General features: G+C 45.6%; 1 protein-coding gene across 1 annotated transcript in view; it reads right to left on the minus strand.

The window, feature by feature from the left end:
* Positions 1-7712: 7712 nt before the first annotated feature.
* Positions 7713-19680, minus strand: part of TGM5 (transglutaminase 5) — a 38552-nt gene continuing 26584 nt past the window's right edge. Inside the window, exons 7-13 of the mRNA XM_056133975.1 lie at positions 16392-16530; positions 15315-15418; positions 14975-15214; positions 10503-10868; positions 9794-9954; positions 8216-8349; positions 7713-7866 (exon numbers count right to left, since the gene is read on the minus strand). Of these exons, the coding sequence (XP_055989950.1) occupies positions 7713-7866; positions 8216-8349; positions 9794-9954; positions 10503-10868; positions 14975-15214; positions 15315-15418; positions 16392-16530 (1298 nt within the window). The remainder of the gene's footprint in view (positions 7867-8215; positions 8350-9793; positions 9955-10502; positions 10869-14974; positions 15215-15314; positions 15419-16391; positions 16531-19680) is intronic.

Below are 19680 nucleotides of genomic sequence, written 5' to 3' on the forward strand. Positions count from 1 at the left end.
TAATATTAAAAGAGAACCTGTATGTCTGGGATTCTTCTGTGGGAAACAGATAAGGAGATAGAATTTGTTGGTGAGAAATAAATGTCCTAGAAGCAAAAGCTGTGGTCCCAGCTCTGCTTAGTGCTGGGTCTGAGGCACTCAGAGAAGGCTTGGAGCTATTTTGGAATGAAAGGTCTTTGTCTTTTTTATTCCTACTTGTTTTCTCTGGGAGAAGACAAGACACAGAGGAGGGTCTTTAAAAGCTGCTCTGTTTGGCTTTCTAAGTCCAGTTACCTGGCCTTCTACATAAGTCTTCTTCTGGTAAGGTCAGAAGCAACAAAGGATGTTGGTTGCATTGTAGGGAGGAAGTCTGAGGTCTGGGGAAGGAGGGTAATTTTTTTCTGCTGTTTTACTCTTTTTTGTTTTGTTTTGTTTTTTCCTCTTTTATACTTTCAAAGCTTTGAACTTTGGTAAAATATCAGATTACAGATCACAGATCACAGATCATCCTGTTATTCGTCAATTGCCTCGAGCAGGTCCCAGTAACGTTTCCTTCATCCTTGCCCTGAGATTATATTCAAGGCTCTTTAGGAGAATGAGCCCCATCATTGTTACTGGTATTTGGCATATTGGGTACGCCATGGGGAGTTTGCCAGACTCTGCCGTGTGGGCAGGCTACATTCGGTAGCCTGCCAGTTTATCAAAGTAGGAATGAGATGTCATAATAAGATGCATTTGCGGCCGCGCGGTTCCGGGAGCTGGTTTTTATAGTCTCAGAGTCTTGGCCGCTGATGGGATTAGACGGCGCCAGGGGGCCAGTTGGTGGGTGCGACACCCACCAACTGTTACAAAATATCATTATGTGTAAAAAAATTAAGTTTCAGACTTCTCATCTTCTGCCAGTTCTTCATGAGAAATATTGTTTGAAGGAGAGATATAGTGCAGCAGGTAAGGAGATTGCCTTGAATGTGGCTAACTGGGATTTGATCCCCAGCAACACATATGGTGCCCTGAACTCCACCAGGAATGATCCCTGAGTGCAGAGTCCTAAGTCCTACGTCCTAAGCACCCAAAGTGTGGCTCCAAAAAAACCCCAAAGTGGGTGAGGGATATGATGTTAAAATTCAAGAAAAGGAAAATCACATTTCTCCTAGATATATGGAAATATATTCACTCTTACTATTTACTTAATATAAATGAAAAATAAAACCATGCTGAGGTAGAATTTTTTAACCTATCAAATTAACAAGGATAATTTGGGAAAATATCATAGTAGTGGTAGAACTACCAATTGGGGCATATTTATAAAGGGAAATTATGTGATATCTGCCAGAACCTTAAAATATATACTTTTAATTTATCCATTCTACTTTTAGATATTCTATCTTGCAAATAACAAAACATGTGTAAAATAAGACTTTATGCAAACATTTACTACACTGGTATTTATAATTGAAAATTATTGGAAACTACGTGCATATTCATAAATAACAAGTAATGAATTATAGGTCATTAAATTGAGCAAAAAAGAATGAATAGCTCTCTATAAAAATATGTATTAATCTCCAAGTTATATTGTCAAATGTAAAAAACAAATTATATAATACCATGTTAAAAACATGCTGTTCTACTATATATTACTCTAATATATACTATTATCACAGGTTATATATTCTCTTCTCCCCATACACTGTGTGAGAATATGTATATTTGCATATAAAACACATTTTCTGGTGTTTATTTATATAGAGTATTTCTGGAAAATTATTGCTTCTGTAACAGGACATGCAGAGCTTAGGAATTACTACCTTTTTGCCACGAGAATATGTGGTTATTAATACTTTGAACATTAAAAAATGCAAGAGTGAGAAAAAACTATAAGGATCTGTATTGCAAACCATAATGTTCAAAAGGAGAGAGAGAGAGAGAGAGAGAGAGAGAGAGAGAGAGAGAGAGAAAAGTGCTTGCCATAATGGGGGAGAGGGGTGCTGGGGAGGGAGGAAAATTGGGGACATTGGTAGTGGGATATGTACACTGGTAAAAGGAAGGGTGTTAGAACATTATATGAAAAGAAAAAACTATAACGCTGTTCGCCACTCTGAACCCCCATATTTGGGAGGGCAATGTGGGGGGATGGGCTCGTTCACTTTTGAGGATATTCCACTTTTAATATGAACAAAGAGAATCTTCTCTTTCTTGAGAAGATTTTCTTCTCTTCCCATGAAGCTCCACAAATATCCACTGACTGGTGCACTTTTGCAGGGGCCCATGACGAGGCAGAGACTGCTCTGTTGTGATTAAACTGGAGAAAGGTAAGGCTGGAGAGATAGTACTGTGGGTAAGGAGTTTACCTTGCACACAGCTAACCTGGGCTAATTTCCCAGCATCCCGTATGGTCCTTGCCAGGAGTGATCCCTGAGCCCAGAGCCAGGAGTCAGTCCTGAGGACCTCCAAATGTGGCTCACAAACAAACAAAAAACTGGAGAAAGGTAAGTGGGAAGTGGGAGGAATATGGAAAGCAGAATGACTGGAAAGATCTGTCCTGCTTCCTACAGCACCCACACTTTTCAACTCCCTAGCCTCTGGCAGAAAAACAAGTCTTCAATCAGTGTGCAGTCAAAAGAATTCACATATCATTCATGACCCAAATATTTATCGAGCACTAATGTGTGCTGGGAGTGTGAATGTGTTAAGCATGGTTATACAGCAATCGATTAGATAGATGTGTCCTGGCCCCAAGGAGCTTATACATCCAGCAAAGAGAAACAGACTTCACTGAGTGCCTACATGAGTGATAATTTACTTGCCTTTGTGATAAGTACTACTACCAAAAAAAAAACCAAAACCAAAACCAAAAACAAAAAACCACCATCCTGAGTTTTAGGACCCAGGTTTGAAGGCTAGGAATACTTCCTTGAGAAAGTGATAGCAATGCTTAGAAATGGGAAGAATAAATAGTAATTACTAAGGCTATGAGGCATGCGGCGAGAGGCAGAGAACAAGCGCAATGGCCCTGGAGTCAAGCATGTGGCTCAAGTGGTAGATCAGAGGACCCCACCATTTTTCAGCTGGTTGTCCCTTTTCAGAAAGAAAAATAAAACCACTCAATATCCTCATGGAAATCTACCTTCTCATAGTGAACCAATAGAAAACATTTCTAGGACTGGAGTGATAGTACAGCGGGTAGGGTGTTTTCCTTGCACATGGACGACCAGGCATCCCTTATGCTCCGCCAGGAATAATTCCTGAGTGTAGAGCCAGGAGTAACCCCTGAACATTGCCAGGTATGACCCAAGAAGCCAAAAAAAAAAAGCATTCCAAATTGCACCTGGCCCCCTGACCCCCATTATTATCGCAGCCCCTATGGATGATCTCTTCAACTTTACTGTAGAAAGACCTCACACTGTGTAAGGTCCTGGATTAATCTCTGGCACCATGTGCCACCCCTGATAGCTGCCTCTTTTCCCTGCCAACCTCACTGATATCCCTGGAAATGGACACTGCTGCCACCTCTACCACAAATAGATCCTAAGACAGGGAGCAATTAAGAAAGCCAGCAGGACCTAGTCACAGAATGGAGAGAGTTAAGGTCAGGATGAAATCTTAGAGCGTTAAGAATTTTGAATTGTGTCCTCAGAGTAGTGGAAGCTAATGGATGGTATTATAAGTAGGGGAGTGGCATGATCAGATTCACGATTTTTAAATACCACACTGGCTAAAATAGGAAAGATATTTATAGGGTGCAGATATCGAAGAGAGAGGACCAGCAAGGGACTATTTAGTGGTCCTAGTGAGAGATGATGGTGGCCTTCTCTGTGGGAGAAGATGGAAGTAGATGTGACGAATTATGGGTGGCTAAACTGGCAAAACATGCTATAGAAGCTAGAGGACAAAGAAGAGAAATTGCAACTAGACTCCAGGTTCAAAGGAACTGTGCCGGTACTTTGCTTTACAAAGCACTTCATATATATATATTATATAGTCTCATATGATTTGAACCTCAATCTTTTAACTAAATAACAGATCATTGTTATCTAACTTTATTGATGAGAAAACAGGTCCAGGGAGTAAGCATGCTTATTTTATTTTAAAATAAATATTTTTATTTTAAAATAAATATATTTTATTTAAATAAATATATTTAAATAAATATATTTTATTTAAAATAAATATTTTTATTTTAGAATAGTTAAATTTTTGATTAATGAAGAAACCAAGTAATTCTGTCTTTTTCCAGAAAAAATTAAGATGACTAATAATGAAATGTGATGTTTCAAAGCATATATTAAAATGATACAAACATGAAAATTGAATAGAGAAGGAGATAAATCAAACCCAAGGGTGAGACTAAACAGGCACCTCACAACCACCTATCCACACACTAGACTTTGGAAGGGAATCGTTCCAGGATCTCACAATTTATGATCAAGATTGGACATAAACTAGGGTCTTTCAGCTCAGATCCCACACATGTGGTTTTACCTTAGGCAGTATCCAGATCATGGAAACTTCTTTTTTTTTAATTTTGTTTTGGGGTACCATCCTACAGTGCTTGGGCATTAATCCTGGCTCTGCATTCAGGGATCACTCCTGGTGCAGGGGATCAAAACCAGGCTGGCAGTGTGCAAGGCAAATGCCTTATCTGCTGTACTAGCTCTCTGACCCCTAAACCTTCTTTTTATAATTTTTTAAGCATTTCTGCTTCTATACAGTGGACTAGCTTCATTTCATGTCTCCTCTTGAGAATAAATAAAAAAAAACTTGAGTGAATATTTTAAATATCTGTCATAAGTTATCCAAGGTAGTGGCACAGAGAAGGGAGGTGGACCAGATCCCGTTTCCCTCTGGGACACTGGCTAATTCATAGCTGCTAAAAGACAGCCTGAGAAGGGATCTGGCAAAATGAATAGCCTTTATCAGAGGACACAACTGAGAGACGGAGAAAAAGTTAAGCAGAAGGGATGCTTGATGACATGATGCTCAGAAAGTTCTAAAATTAAACTCACCATTTTAACAAGTGCTAAATACTTTATGCCTGTTTGTTTTTAAAATCTTAAATGAGCCTGAGAAAAACATTTTAATTTCCTTTTGTTTTTGGGCCACACCCAGTGGTGGACAGAATCTACTTCTGGCTTGGTGCTAGGGAATTGCTTCTGGCACTGCTCAGGGGACCAGGCGGTGGGAATTGAATCAGGCCTGCTGTGCTCAAAGCATGTGCTCATCTTTTTCATTGACCTCTGTCCTATGACACATTATTTCCAAAGGAGAAAAGTAAGAATAAATGACATAAATGGAAGCTAGAAGACATATTAAATAATTTTTTTAAAATCGAAGGGGAAAACAGCTAATCTAGAATTGGAAAAGTGGCAGGTTCTGAACTGGTCTCCAAGGTGCAGAACACTTTGTCCTTTAAGTGCTTGTTAATCACAAAGTTTGAGCCGCTGTGCAAAATAAAATCGACCTTAAGCAATTGATATCACTTGCCGTACCACCTATGCAAGACTTTAAGAAGTAAATGCCTGAAGATCTTTGCTTCAGACTCCTTAGACTTCCACTAGAAGCTCTTCACTCCCTGCCTCATTTCCTCCTCCTACTTGATCCAATGCCCTCCACCCCTCACCCTGCTCTAATCTAGAACCAACTGAACAGCAAGCAGAAACTCTACAGCTTTACTCCACCCCAATTCAGCAAACTTATTTTCTTTTAAATGTTTGTGGGTTTTTTTCAAGTGTTCAGTTTAAATGCCACACTTTTTAGGAGGTCTTACTAGATCCACAGTCTCAAACTGGACTAGTTGTCACTCCTTGTGTTCCCATTACGCCCTGCTCTCATCTGGGTTTGTGCCACTCTATGCTGATTTCCCATTTGTATTTCATTCTTCACAGGTTTTCACTTGAGCTCCTACGGGTAGTTCCTGGTCCTCTTTGTGTCCTCCATGCCTACCTCAGGGTATAGCTCCAGTAGAAACTCAATATATAATATATATGTATGTTCTAATACATATATATGTGAATACATATTCAAACATATACTCTAATATATATTTAAATATGTCAAATACACACACAAACACACTCACACACATATAATATATATATATACATATATATGTGTATATATATATATATATATATATATATATATATATACAGGGTTTGGGGCCAGACCCAGTGATGCTCAGGGTTTACTCCTGGCTCTGAGCTCAGGGATCACTTGGCAGGGTTTGGGGACCACATGGGATGCCTGGTGTCAGCCATATGCTAGGCAGGCACCCTACCTATTGTACTACTGCACTTGGCCCTGAATGATAGAGTTAATGAATGTAATGTTAAAATCAGGACTGGTGGACAGGTACAAGGGTATGGAAACTGAAATATTCCACACACTTTATCTGAAGATGTACCCCTCCAGGTTGTTTTCCTCAAAGCATTTTCATGATTGTCAGGCGGGAATTATAGAATGAAATAATTATAAGCTGCCTGGAAGGATTCTCCTGGTTTTCGTCCTTGTCTTTAACAGGATTAGCAACCTCTGATGAAATTCCCTCCACGCCCTCTCCTAGCCCTCTGATTAACTATGCTCACCCTTTTGTTTAGCTATAATAGAAGTACTTAACTTCAGCTAATGTGCCTGTATTTAGTGTATGCTCAGCTGTCCCAGTTGTGGAACCAATGCCTGGAGGGCACCGCGCTATGCTTTCTTCCGTGTGTGGAGAAAAGCAAGCACCTGCGTGCCACACTGTCCTCCACCCTCTCCATGCTTTCCCTGGTCCTTGTGATAGAGCAGTGCAATCCAGAAACTGGAACTGTTTAGACTGAAGCTTCTTGGATGTGCTATGGGAAAGGAGTCAAAGGCAGGACAAGAGAGAAAACTTCCAGGCCTTTCCCTGAAACACCAAGGCATAGGAGACATATAGAAAAAGGACCTATAAATGATTTTGTTTGGCTAACAGGCTTATGACCAACACATTGTAAGTTCCTTACTTCTGTGTTGACATGTTTCTTGTCTGCTCTGGTCCCTTTCTCCATCCTGAATATAAGCTCCACAGGGGCAGGGCTTTTGTTGACAGCCTAATCCCCATATTCATAAATGTTTGGGCACATACTAGGCACTCAATAAATATTTCTTAAATGTGGACTGGAGAGAGAGCTCCAGGGACGGAGTACCTGCTTTGCATACAGGAGCTCCTGGCTTGGTCCCTGGCATCACATGGTCCCCCAGCACTACTTGGAGTGGCCTCTGAGCCCAGCTGTCATCCCCAAAACAAAAAGAATCAAAACCATTTTTTTTCTTGAGTGAGTGGGCTCAGATATTGACATAATCCCAGGACAGAGAACCGGTGGAATAAGAGTGACAATTACACAGGTGCAAAGGAGAACAAGGACTGTTGTTTATTGGTACAAGGAAATTAGCTACTATAACAACAAAAGAACTGAGCTGTGTAGCCAGGCCTCTTTTCTTGTCTGGGGGTTGGGAAGATGATTGGGGGATGAGAGGGAGACAGTTAAGTCTAGTTCAGCCAGTGTTCTGAGACATCTATGCTTCTGGAGTAGACTCCTGAAATCCTCAGGCCCTGAACAGAGTTTGGGGGAGCAATGTAAAAACTGGGAACTGTCCAGCACCACCATCCACTTTGCTGGTCCTGTTGAAATCCCGTGTAGCCTCCATGGTGCTGAAGGTGGCCTGGCTGCATTTGAAACGGTTCCTTTTCCTGAAATTGACTCTTCCAGATCCTAGAATCCACAGTCTACATAGACCATCTTGTAGCCCTTGATGTCCTTAAACTTGTCGCTGCTCAGGTTGGCTTGAATCTGCCTCTGACCACTCTTGAAAGGGACCGTTTCCAGAGTGATGCTGGCTCTGTGTTGGGGTTTAAGGATTCCAATGCTGTAGCAGAGAAAGGGCACTGTCAGAAAACGGAGGCAGAATTTGAACCCAAAGTCCTTTTTTGTTCAACCTTGAGACCATAGAGATAGCACAGCAGGAAGGGCATTTTCATCCCATATGGCCCCCTGAGCCCTACCAGGAGTGATCCCTGAGTGCAGAGCCAGGAGTAAGCTCTGAGCACCACCTGGTGTGACCAAAAAATGAAATAAAAAAATAAATAAAACCAGAAATCTTTTTCACTCAGCCTTCCCTGACGTTCTCCAAGCCTGCCCTGGAGCCTTTGTCCAGAAAGAAGTAGAGTTCCCCCCACCCCTGTAGATGGGGGAGACAAGATGCAAGGTGAGCTCACAGGACTCTCTGCTGTTTCTTGAAGAGGCCACTTCCTTCCACTGTCAGCACACAGTCAGCCACAGGCTCCAGAAGGGGGTTTGAAAAAATTACCTGCACCGAGAGTGGCTGGTTTACAACAGCTGGTCCTAAAACCTGCACAGAGAAAGGAGAGGATCGGGAAGGGATTAGCCTCATTATCAAGTCACCAAATAGTTCTGGAGGCTGCTGGTGCCTGAGTCTGGTTCCGAAAGAGTTAGGCTTACCCGCCCTGTGTTTCACCAACCATGGCTAAAAACCAACCTAACAGATGGTCATTGCCTGATTTTAAAAATCAAACAGAGGAAATTGTTTGTGTTCATCACAAGTACTCCTCTGAGAAATTTTTGCTTTATTTATACACAATGAATATTTCTGCAAAATATTTGGTATCATTTATGGGGAAGGAATAGCTCAGTGGACTGAAACTATCCTTTGTATGCAGGAGAGCCAGATTTGAGTTCCCTGGGCCAATCTCCTCTGAGCCACAAGTAACCCCTAAACACTGCCTGGTGTGACATCAAAACCAAACAATATGTTTATTTTACAACCATTCAATCAACCCAGAAATATGGAGAGGTTTGATGGACCAGTTTGTTTTTTGGGGGACCCCCACCGAGCTGTGCTCAGAGCTTACTCCTAGCTCTGCACTAAGGGATTCTTCCCCTGGCAGGGCTCTGAAGACTATATGGGATACTGGGAATTGAACCCGAGTTGGCTGTGTGTGAGACAAACACTCTCCCCACTGTACAATCACTCTGGGGTCAAGGTTTGATGAGTTAGAATCTCCAGTTATGTCTCTCTGCTCCAGAGTTTCACCCACATGTGAAATAACCAGGAACTCCCTTGTGCTATGCATAATTTGAGTGGCTAGAATCTTTGGTAATTTTGAATTGTTTCTTCTCCTTGCAATCCTGCTCCAAGCCTTTCTTTCTTCCTGTCATAATCCCTCCCTCACTGGTGCTCTGCCTGGTATATGAGGGAGAGTGAGAGCGAGCAGGCAGGGCAGACAGAGATAGAAACAGCCCCAGGGAATGTGCTTCTGGAAAACCTTGCTACAGAGGGCCTAGCTTGCCAGCTACACCCAGTTAGGGCTGGTGGCCTCCCGGGAGCCCCCTAGAGGAAGCTGCTTGTTATTGGGGAGACTTCACTGGAAGGAGGGATGGGTGAGTTCTTCGCTTCTATGCAGATCTTCAGTGTGTGTGCATGTGTGTGTGTGTGAGTGTGTGAGTGTGTGTGTGGGGGGTGATGAGGGGTTGGGTGAGGGGTGGGAAGGAGGGCTCAGAGTTCATACTGAAGGCAGATGGGATGGGGTGGCGGGAGCAGAGTGGGCTCTCCTCGCCTTTCCATTGGCTCATGGTCCTGCATTAGGGCCTCTTGCAGTGCAAGAAGATGTAAGCCACACCCAGCTTTTCAGATCCCCCTCGCTGCTGGTGGGGAGGATTCTCAGGGCACCAGAAGAATCCATGGAAAGGAAGGATGCCCAATCTCAGAGGACCCCACCCCTTCCTATCCAGATCCCCTTCCTCCTTGCTGTAGCCCTTCTGGGGTTCTGGCCTACATTGATCATGATGCCGGGGTAGGCTAGAGTGATCATCTTGTTCACCAAGATCTTCTCGGGGCAGTTCTTCTCTTCACCAAGGGCACTGAGGCGGATCACCTTGTCCGTGGACAGGTACTGGTTGTACTGGGTGTAGGGGACCAGGCAGGGATGGCTCTTGGCTGGGGAGAGAATACAAGGATGAAGTGAGCCTAAGCAGAGGAGCAGCAGGGCCCAGGCTGGATCTCTTGACAGGAGTGGGAATAGACACTGAGCCCCTGGAAAGCAGGCTCCAGCCTTGCAGAGGGGGACAGTGCAATGAAGAGGTGAAGAGGCCTCTCCCTCCCGAACCAGCACCTCATTAACACAGGAGAAGCAGAAGGCTGGAGACAAAGGACAGAAGTAAGGCGCTTGGTCACCACTGTGGTTACCAACTTCATTTCAAAACAGGGGGTCACCACATATGACCTCCTGAGATCCCTTGCTTCCCAAGGAGTGACTTCTGATCTCAGAGCCAGGAGTAACCTCTGGGTATAGTCCAAAGGAGAGTAAAAAGAGACAGAGACAGAGATGTTTAGAGAGGTGACAAGTGTCCTCTGGTAGAAGGAGAGATGGAGAGGAGGGGACAGAATGGCCTCTCCACTGGGGTCTGTTCCCCACCCTGTGCTGCCTACCTGGCCCCACTGGCCTGTCCTCACCCACAGTGCCGGCCTTCCCCACACCCTGGTACCTTCTTTAGGAGCGAGCGTGAAGAAGGCTGTGTCCTGCCAGAATGGGGCCAGGGGGCTGCCGTCGTGCAGCAGGGACTGGGCACTCAGGTTCACCTTGAGGTCCTTGAACTGGGACGACATGTTGAGAGCCAGCAGGACGAACCGTATGTCCTGGCCCATGTTGGGTGGGTCGAGCAGCTGGAATCTCAGGGAGACCTGCATGACGTCGCTGGGCTGAGGCGGTGGGTTTCCGAGGCCCCGAGGGCTAGTTCTGCTGAGTGGTGGGGGCTGGGAGGGCTGCAGCTCTGCAGGGTGGGAGCTGTGGGACCTCCTGGCCTTCAGCTTCTGCAGAGCCTTCAGAAACACCCGCCTCTCCTCAGGGGAACCTGCAAAGGCAGAGCACTGGAAAGGTGAGCTGCGCTGCCCCAGAGGTGAGCCAAAGCTGAAATCTGCTGCATCCTTCCACCCAGGAGTTCCCACACTGCCAGGTTTGTCTCCAGACATTCCCCACCTGCTTTCTAGGCATTAAACCAGGGCCAGCACAAGATCCCTTTCATGTCCGTCAGCCATGATAGAGCCATGTCAGTAGTCATCATCTTCCTATTATTATCTTCTTCCAGGTGAGGGAGCTCAGAGAAGACCATGTTCTTCACCAAGCTACACAACTTACAAGTTCAGTTGCAAACCAGATGTTCCCAACTCCAACATCTGTTCTTAGGACTACTATATTCTATCCTGCTCTCCTGGAGGAAAAGACCGGTACCTACCATGTTGCACCTTAAAATCAACAAGCCACAAACTATGATTTGCCTTTCCTGAACCAAATCACCCGGCAGGTATAGACAAATGCTGGAAATGGAATAGCAAAGAAAAAAAAAAGACAAAAGAAATGTAGACAAGCTGAGATTTCAGAGCAGCCAGCTCAGTGCCAAAGAACTCTGGCTGGGATGTATGTGAATACTGTTCTATAGTTTTACTTGGGGGGTAGTGATGAGGAAGAGGTGCTAGGGAGCAAACCTATGTAAGGCATTATGGGGCCTGTGGACCCCCAGATCCTGCCAGGTGGGTGGGTGAGAGGAGATAGAACACAGCTGGCCTTGAACAAACAGCACAGGTTTGAATTGAGAAGGTTCATGTCATATGTGAATTGAAAAAAAAAAAAGCATGTCAATGTATGAACTGTAAACAAATGTGAATTTCTTTTTCATTTTATCTTTTCATTTTTGATGTCCAGTGTTAGCAATGCACATAATAACTATGGTGTTTTTTGAAAAATATAAGACAACAATGATGTAGCTATTGACAGATGACTTATCTTACAAATAGATGATTAATAAATATAGAACAGTAATGGAAATTTATTCTTTTCTTCTTTGTGATTTTGTAATGACATTTTCTTTCTTTCATTTTTTTGCAGGGGAGCAGGATTTGGATCATACTTAGTGATCCTCAGGAATCACTCCTCACAGTGCTTGGGGACCATATGAGATGCGGGGGGAGCAAACCCAGGTCAGCCATGTGCAAGGCAAGAATCCTACAGCTTACTATCTCTCTGGCCCCATGATATTTTCTTTTCTCTAGCCTACTTTATTGTAAGAATACTATATGTACACAAGGAAGTGCAAAAAAGGTGAAATCATGTAGTTTGCTGCAACTTGAACGGAACTGGTGGGTATCACGTTGAACACAGTACACCAGAGGTAGACAGATACTGGATTATCTCACTTGTCTGTGATATATAGAGCAATAAGACAAGGGAAGTTACCAAGTGATGACAAATTCTTAGCCCTAGATTACAGAAATGAGAAGACGAAGAAAAAGGGTAGTGTGTAGGTGGGGGATGATATGGTGGACCAAAGTAACTTAAGGGTATTGGTCAGTGATCTTGGACACTATAATAAATCAAGAAATTTTAAATTAATTTTTTAAAGAGGTAGGAGCCTAGAAGGGGACCCTGAGACATTGGTAGAGGGATGCTGACACTGGTGGGTTTTGAGTACAGTAAGACTGAAACTTTTATTATAAATAGGATTGTAAATTATGGTGACTAGGTAAGGTAAGGTAAAGACCCTCCCGTTGATCGTCGATTTGCTCGAGCGGGCCCAGTAACGTCTCCATTGGAGACTTTGTTGTTACTGTGTCTGGCATATCGAATACTCTCGGTAGCTTGCCGGGCTCTCCGAGAGGGGTGGAGGAATCGAACTCGGGTCGGCCATGTTGGCCGCGTGTAAGGCGAACGCCCTACCCGCTGTGCTAGCTGGAGCGATAGCACAGCGGGTAGGGCGTTCGCCTTACAAGTGGCCAACATGGCCGACCCGAGTTCGATTCCTCCGCCCCTCTCGGAGAGCCCGGCAAGCTACTGAGAGTATTCGATATGCCAGACACAGTAACAACAAAGTCTCCAATGGAGACGTTACTGGGCCCGCTCGAGCAAATTATGGTGACTAAATTTAAAAAATTTAAAACTACTGTAATCATACATAGAACATACAAAATATGGGTTCATCAGGTCTTTATGTGTCAGTTAAAAGTTTTGGGTAAGTCAGTAGTTATACGAGAGTTCTTAACCAAGGTCATCATTATTCAAGAGTACAGGGCACTCAAATCTCAGAATAGAATCCCAAATGCTCCCAATTTATGGAGGAATCCTCTGGTGGCAATGCTGCAAATTCCCTACCCACAGCTCCATGACACTTACCAGGACAGTGCCATGCACCTTCATTCCAACTTCTACCACCTGACCCTCTCTGATGCACATTCTGACTTCAAAGCAGGTTCAGTCCCTGCACAGGACTGGCCATGTGTGCAAAAGGATTTACAGCACAAGTCAGCCTGACTGACAGGGCTTGGTGGATCAATAATCCAACCCCTTTGCCTCTAGGGTGGAGGCAGCTAAATCTGTGCTGTTCCACACCTTATGCTGAGGAGAACCGCCAGATTTTGAAAAACAAATACATATTTTTTTAAAGGAATCACTGTAGCACTGTCTTCCCATTGTTGATCGATTTGCTTGAGCTAGCACCAGTAATGTCTCCACTGTGAGACTTATTGTTACTGTTTTTGGCATATTGAATATGCCACGGGGAGTTTTCCAGGCTCTCCCGTGCTGGTGGGATACTCTCGGTAGCTTGCCAGGCTCTCTGAGAGGGACAGAGGAATCAAACCCGGGTCGGCTATGTGCAAGGCAAACGCCCTACCCGCTGTGTGAAGAATAAAAATTATAGAACAATTTAAATTTCAGAAAAATGATAATCTGGGACATTGACATGGGCATTACTTGTCACCACCGTGCTGGGGGAAGGCCCTGCACTCCACTCCTGCCCTCCTTGTCACACTTGTTCTTGCTCACTCTCCGGTGGCAGTCCTGAAAATCCACTTGGACAAACCACAAGCCACCCCCCCCACCCCGCCCTACTCCTGCTCTGCGGTTTCGTGGCTCCTGCTTCTCGCCCTGCTTCTGGCCCCCGCAGAGGAGCTGTTTGCTTGCTCCTTGGTGGTTGGTTTTCTCAGTTCTCAGGAATGAGCTCCCTTCCCGGTACTGACCTAGGGAAGGAGCTCCTGCTAGGCCCAGCCTCCCGGAACCATTCTGTGCAGGAAGGGTGCTGTGTGGAGGTGGGGAGGAGCAAGGAGAGGGGTCAGGGTACATCGGGTTTTTGTTTGTTTCGTTTTTTTGCTTGTTTGTCTTGAGCACATCCAATGGTGCTCAGGCTCACTCCTGGCACTGTGCTCACATTTTCTTTCTGATGGGACTCAGGAGACCCATGGAGTGTCAGAAATTGAACCTGTGTCAGCAGTGTGCAAGGCAAGTCCCTTATCCTCTGTACGATCTCTGTAGCCACTTGTCCAGGTGCATTTGACCTCACATCAGCCCTGGTGCTGGGTGGTGATCTGGCCTTTCCCAAACACTGAATGAAACACAACCAATTGGACAGATGGCTCAGAGGACTGAGTGCATGCTCTGTATATAGGAGCTTGGGCTTTATCCCTGGCACTGTTTGGTGCCCAGAGCACACAGCCATGAATAGCTCCCAGCACTGCCAGGTGTGGCCCGAAAACTAAAAAAAAAAAAGTGACAAACAAGAAACAACAAAACTCACAATGAATGAAACAGTTAAGTAAAAAGAGTTCAATTGATCAATAGGAAAGAGTTTACTAAATCCCTCATCATTTTCTGTGGGATGTTGATTTTTCTAGAAGTCAAGGGTCAAAGGTTTATATCCTGTTTGGGGGATACCCATCAGTGACCCTACAATCTATGCAGATAGCTTCTGGACTCTATATGGGGCACTCACTGGCCTGTGAAATGGGGATTAGGGTGAGCATGAGGCAGGAGGCAGTGAGGACACCTCAACTGGGACCTTAAACTGAAAAGCTGAGGAGCCAGTGGACCCGGTCCTGCATAGTGACCGTCCCCAGAAGGCAGGGGCCCCTTGGGGAAGGCTGGTGGATGGTGCCAAGGGTGGGGCTGCCTATGAGGCTGGCTTAGTCGTACCTTCCCCATACTTGTAGTTCTCTGTGATATCATCCCGATCATCACTCTGGATGCTCTTGGTGCTGATGAAGTTGCCAACAGTGCTTGTGTCCCGGTACAATTTCTGCTCCTTCCCTCCATAGACCAGCCAGGACATGCAGTCAGCATTCACCATGGAGAAGGCAAAGGGTGTGTCATATTTCAGGTCCACCTCTCCCTCTTTGATGGCCCTGACGGAGGCTGGGCCACAGCAGTAGAGGCCTGTGGGAGAACAGGGAAGCCTGAAGGGCTCTGCAACAGGGGCCAAGCTTGAGGAGAGGGTCATAGAGATGAGGGGTTCACCTTTCTTTGAGATTCTCACCATTGCTCGTCTCCTGGGGTGTGGCATCCAGCACCTGCCAGCCTCCGTATCCGGCTGGGAGGTCCTTCCTGGCCATCCAGCACTCATTCCACACGTGGTAATTCCTGTGGGAGGAGTCAGCAGAGTTAGTGGACATTGCAGCAAAAGAGGCTGGAGGGTTTGTATTCTTTCTGGAGCAGGGCAGGGCTGGGGCTCGGTGAGTGATGGGTGCTAGGAAGACAGACTTGGCTTCTACCCAGGAAAGGGCTTCCCTCTGCCCACCATTTGTCAGCACTGTAACATTGTCGCACTGTCCTCCCATTGTTCATTGATTTGCTTGAATGGGCACCAGTAACGTCTCTATTGTGAGACTTGTTGTTACTGTTTTTGGCATATCAAAAAGTCAGGGGGAGCTTTCCAGGCTTTGCGGTGCAGGTGAGATACTCTCGGTAGCTTGCCAGGCTCTCTGAGAGGGGCGGAGGAATCGAACCCAGGTTGGCCGTGTGCAAGGCAAATGCCCTATCCACTGTGCTATCGCTCCAGCCCATTTGTCAGAGTGAAGTTAGAATTCTCTCTTTTTCTCTCTGTCTCTGTCTCTCACTCTTTCTCTGTCTCTGTCTCTCTTTCTCTCTCTGTGTGTGTGTGTGTGTGTGTGTGTGTGTGTGTGTGTGTGTGTGTGAGTGTGTGTGTCTGTCTGTCTGTCTCTGTAACTCAGGCCTTTTCCTGGGTGTGTGGTTGCCTCAATAAGGATGGTCCTGGTCTTCCTGTTTGGAGATGAAGCTTCAGATTTTTCTGTGGTCAGAGCCCTGGGGCAAAGAGGAAATGCTGCAGGGAACAACAAGGAAATCCATTCATTGCCAATAATCCAAAAGAAGCTCTCTGTGCAAGAGGATTGTAAACTCCAAGTGACTGATTTTGTATTCAGCTGCCTCTCAGCCTCAGTATTGGAGCTGAAGGCCCTGGGGTTGTTGAAAGGTGGAGTTCTGGGGGTGTTGAGAGGTGGGGTGCTGGGGTACTGAAAGGTGGGGCACTCAGGAAAGAAGAGCTGACTCCATATGGGTAGGTTTGCCCAGGAGTCAGTGGCAGATCGCCTCTCACCAAACAGTGTCCTTCTTCTTGTTTTCCAGAATCCTGCCTGTGTTGTCGTAGTACTCGTCTATGATTAGGTTTCCATCAGTGTCATGGCCAGAGTCAAAGTTGGTGATCACGCGGGTGGGGACCCCCAGGCATCTCATCACTAAGGAAAGTACAGAAAGGTCTTTTGTGGGCCATGGGCTCCAGGTCGTTATTGGTTCCTGGACTTAGGCCCAGCCCAGGAAAACCATTCATGGGGCCCCTGTGGGACCAGGCAGGCCCTGGCAGAGCACTGTTTGGGGGCATTTCTGAGCTCCCTCCCTCCCTCTCTCCTGAGCTCTCAGAATAGGAAAAGTCAGGGGCTGCTTACTGAGAGGCAACTCCCACAACCAGGCCCCATTCCACTTCTTTCTTAGCTATAAAGCTCCATCTTCAAAGCAATGAACTGGAATTTTTCCTTCCTGAGCTAATGAGTGTTGGCTGAGACCACTGGCCCCACCCCTGCCAATTTGGAAAGAATTTAATTAACACAGTAAAATGGGAAGTGGTTCAAGGAGGGATGCTGAGGAGAGAGCACTCTCCTCCCTGAGGGCTGATGTTCACCCCAGCCTTGGGTGGGGGACATGGAGGGTGACTAGGCTTTTAGAACTGTCAGAGCAACACCAGTCTCAGCCACAGCCACTCTGCAGGCAGCTGTGTCCTCTTGCATCAGCAAACAGAACAGTTTGTTACAATGGCTGCAAGCTATTCTTTAGCATGTGAAATCAAGCAAAGCAATGTCAAAGCCTTCACCTTTTAATTTTGAAGAGAGAGACAGACACACAGAATGAGATAGAGAGAGAGAGAAAGATAGAAAGAGTGAGAGAGAAACAAGCAAACAGGATTAAAAACCACACAGATGAAGACAATGTATTTCTCAACTGTGAGAAACTAGACCACAGCTACAATCTTTTTTTTTTTTTTTAATTTGGGGAGGGGTTGAGGAAACACCTGGCAGGGCTCAGAGGCAACACCTGACTGAGCTCAGGGCTTACTCCTATCTCTGGAATCAGGGGTGCATAGGGTAGAGTCAGGGATCAAAACTGGATCAGCCACATGCAAGCTAAGTGCCTTAATCCCTGTGCTACCTCTCCAGCTTTCTTCCCTCAAGTCTTTGCCATCTGCTCCCCCAATTCAGATCAAAGTTCACTGCAATGTAACCAAGTCATATATCAAACCAAAGAATTTGGGGTGGGATCAGTATTCACAGGTCAGGGTCAAGGTCAGTCAGTTGGAGGGAATCGGGCTTGGTGTTCACTGTCTTCCTCCAGAAACAGGGCTCAGGCTCTCTTCCAGACAAGCACTGCACACTGCACCCTGTGGACCCGCCTTGTCGGTATAGCAGGAAGACTCATGAGCACCTTTGGCTTCACCTGAGTCTAGGTCCCAGTTCCCAAGGAGGGGCCATGAGCTAGCATTTCCTGATTCTCTCCACCCAACTTCCAACTTGTGCCACTTCCTCAGGGCCTGCCTGCCTTCTCCTGGGGGTCCAGGCTGGACCTGTTTTACATCACCTATCAGAAGCCCCCACCAGACACTGGGGAATCTTTTGAACTCTGGCAGATGTTCTCATGGCTGCAAAAAGGCAGACAGACTGTGGCAGAGGATCTGCCCTGGTTGAACATTCCCATGAATTGGGAGCACAAGAGGCTGGGAGGAGCCATGAGTGCTTGGTCCAGGGCTAGGCTCCTCCTTCAGTGTTACTTTCTTGAGCGTTTTTACAGCTCCCGCATTCCAGCAGAGAAGAGAGCCAGAGTGCCAGAGTGCCCGCCCCGCTGCCCCCCACCCCTCCACCGCCAAGTAGATACTCACACCTCCTAATTCCCACCTCAGAGAGTTTCTTGCCACCAGCGAGGGCCATGTTGTCAGGCTGAAGGTGTTAAGAGTTGCTGTTCAGCACCAGCAGCCCTGAATGGCTGTGAATGGCCATGGTGGGTATATATGTTCAAGGTTGTCACCAGGGGTCTGTCCTGCTTCTTGGTGATTGCTGCTCCCACTTGCAGCTCTGGGATCAAATGCCAGCTCATCTCATCCCACTCATCAGTGACCAGATTCTTAAGCAAGGAGTTGCATGTCTGAGTTGCTTTTCCTATGGTTATACTAACTTCTCAAGGAAAGCATGAAAAATCAAGCCACGAAGAAAAGAGAACTGTAACTGAAACTTAGATCAGTGAGTCTGTATACCTGGTGGAGAAATTCTTGAGAGTTCATAGACTGGTTCTTTATTCCTGGACAGCATCTCTTCCTCTTCCCTTTTCCAGTCAACTCCTTTTTTGTTTTGTTTTAGGAGAACATTGAGTAATGCTCAGAGCTTCCTCCCGGTTCTGTGATTAGGAATAATTCTAGTGGTACTTGGAAGACCATATGTGGTGCCAGGGATCAAACCCAAGTTGGCATGTGAAAGGCAAGCACCTTAACCCCTGTACTACTGCTCAGGGACTTAACATCCTTTATTTTTGGGCTTATTTCCCTCATCTGCCCTCATTTTTCTACAGCAGTGATCCACCCAATTCAACAGTGGGAATAACAATTGGTTCTAACACAGGCACAATGCTAAGTGTTTTTTATGATGATACTTATAACATGACTACAAGGCAACGTATGTTTTAGCCCCATTTTATTTATTTTGCTGTGTTTGGGATGGATCCCAGGACCTCACATATGCAGAGCATGTGCTCCACAGCTGAGCTATGTTTCTAGTTATTAATCTCACTTACAAGGTGATAAATCAGGGCCAGAGAGACAGTACAGGAGGTAAACTGTCTGCCTTGCATGCAACTGACTCCTGTTTACACACTGTTACCCCACAGGGTTCCCCGAGATCAGTCAGAAGTGATTCCTAAGCACAGAACCAGGAGTGAGCCTTGTACACTTTCCAGGAGTGCCCCCCCCCAAACCAAATAAATAAGTAATAATGAAGAACCAGGAGGGCAGGGGTAAAAACCCCAAGGGCAATAAATAGAAGGCCTTTGTTCTATCCTCAATCCTGCATGATCCCCACACTGTCACTCAATAACACCAAGTAATACGTTGGAAAGAACCATGGGGACAGCAGGCTGTGGTCTAAAAGCAGTCACAACAAAACAGTGAAGAGTCAGAGGATAGAGAAGCCATTGTCTGATTCTGACCAAAATCACACAGCTGGGAATTGAGCTGTTTGAATCTGGATTCATAGCTGAGCTTGCCCTTAACTCTGGGTCTACTTCCCAAGCGTCCCCAATGTTATCCAATACTACCCAAGAGCAAAATTTCTAGTGGAGGTTCTTTTTAGATA

This window comes from Sorex fumeus, unplaced genomic scaffold, assembly GCF_029834395.1.
Source record: "Sorex fumeus unplaced genomic scaffold, SorFum_2.1 ptg000098l, whole genome shotgun sequence".
NCBI lineage: Eukaryota > Metazoa > Chordata > Mammalia > Eulipotyphla > Soricidae > Sorex > Sorex fumeus.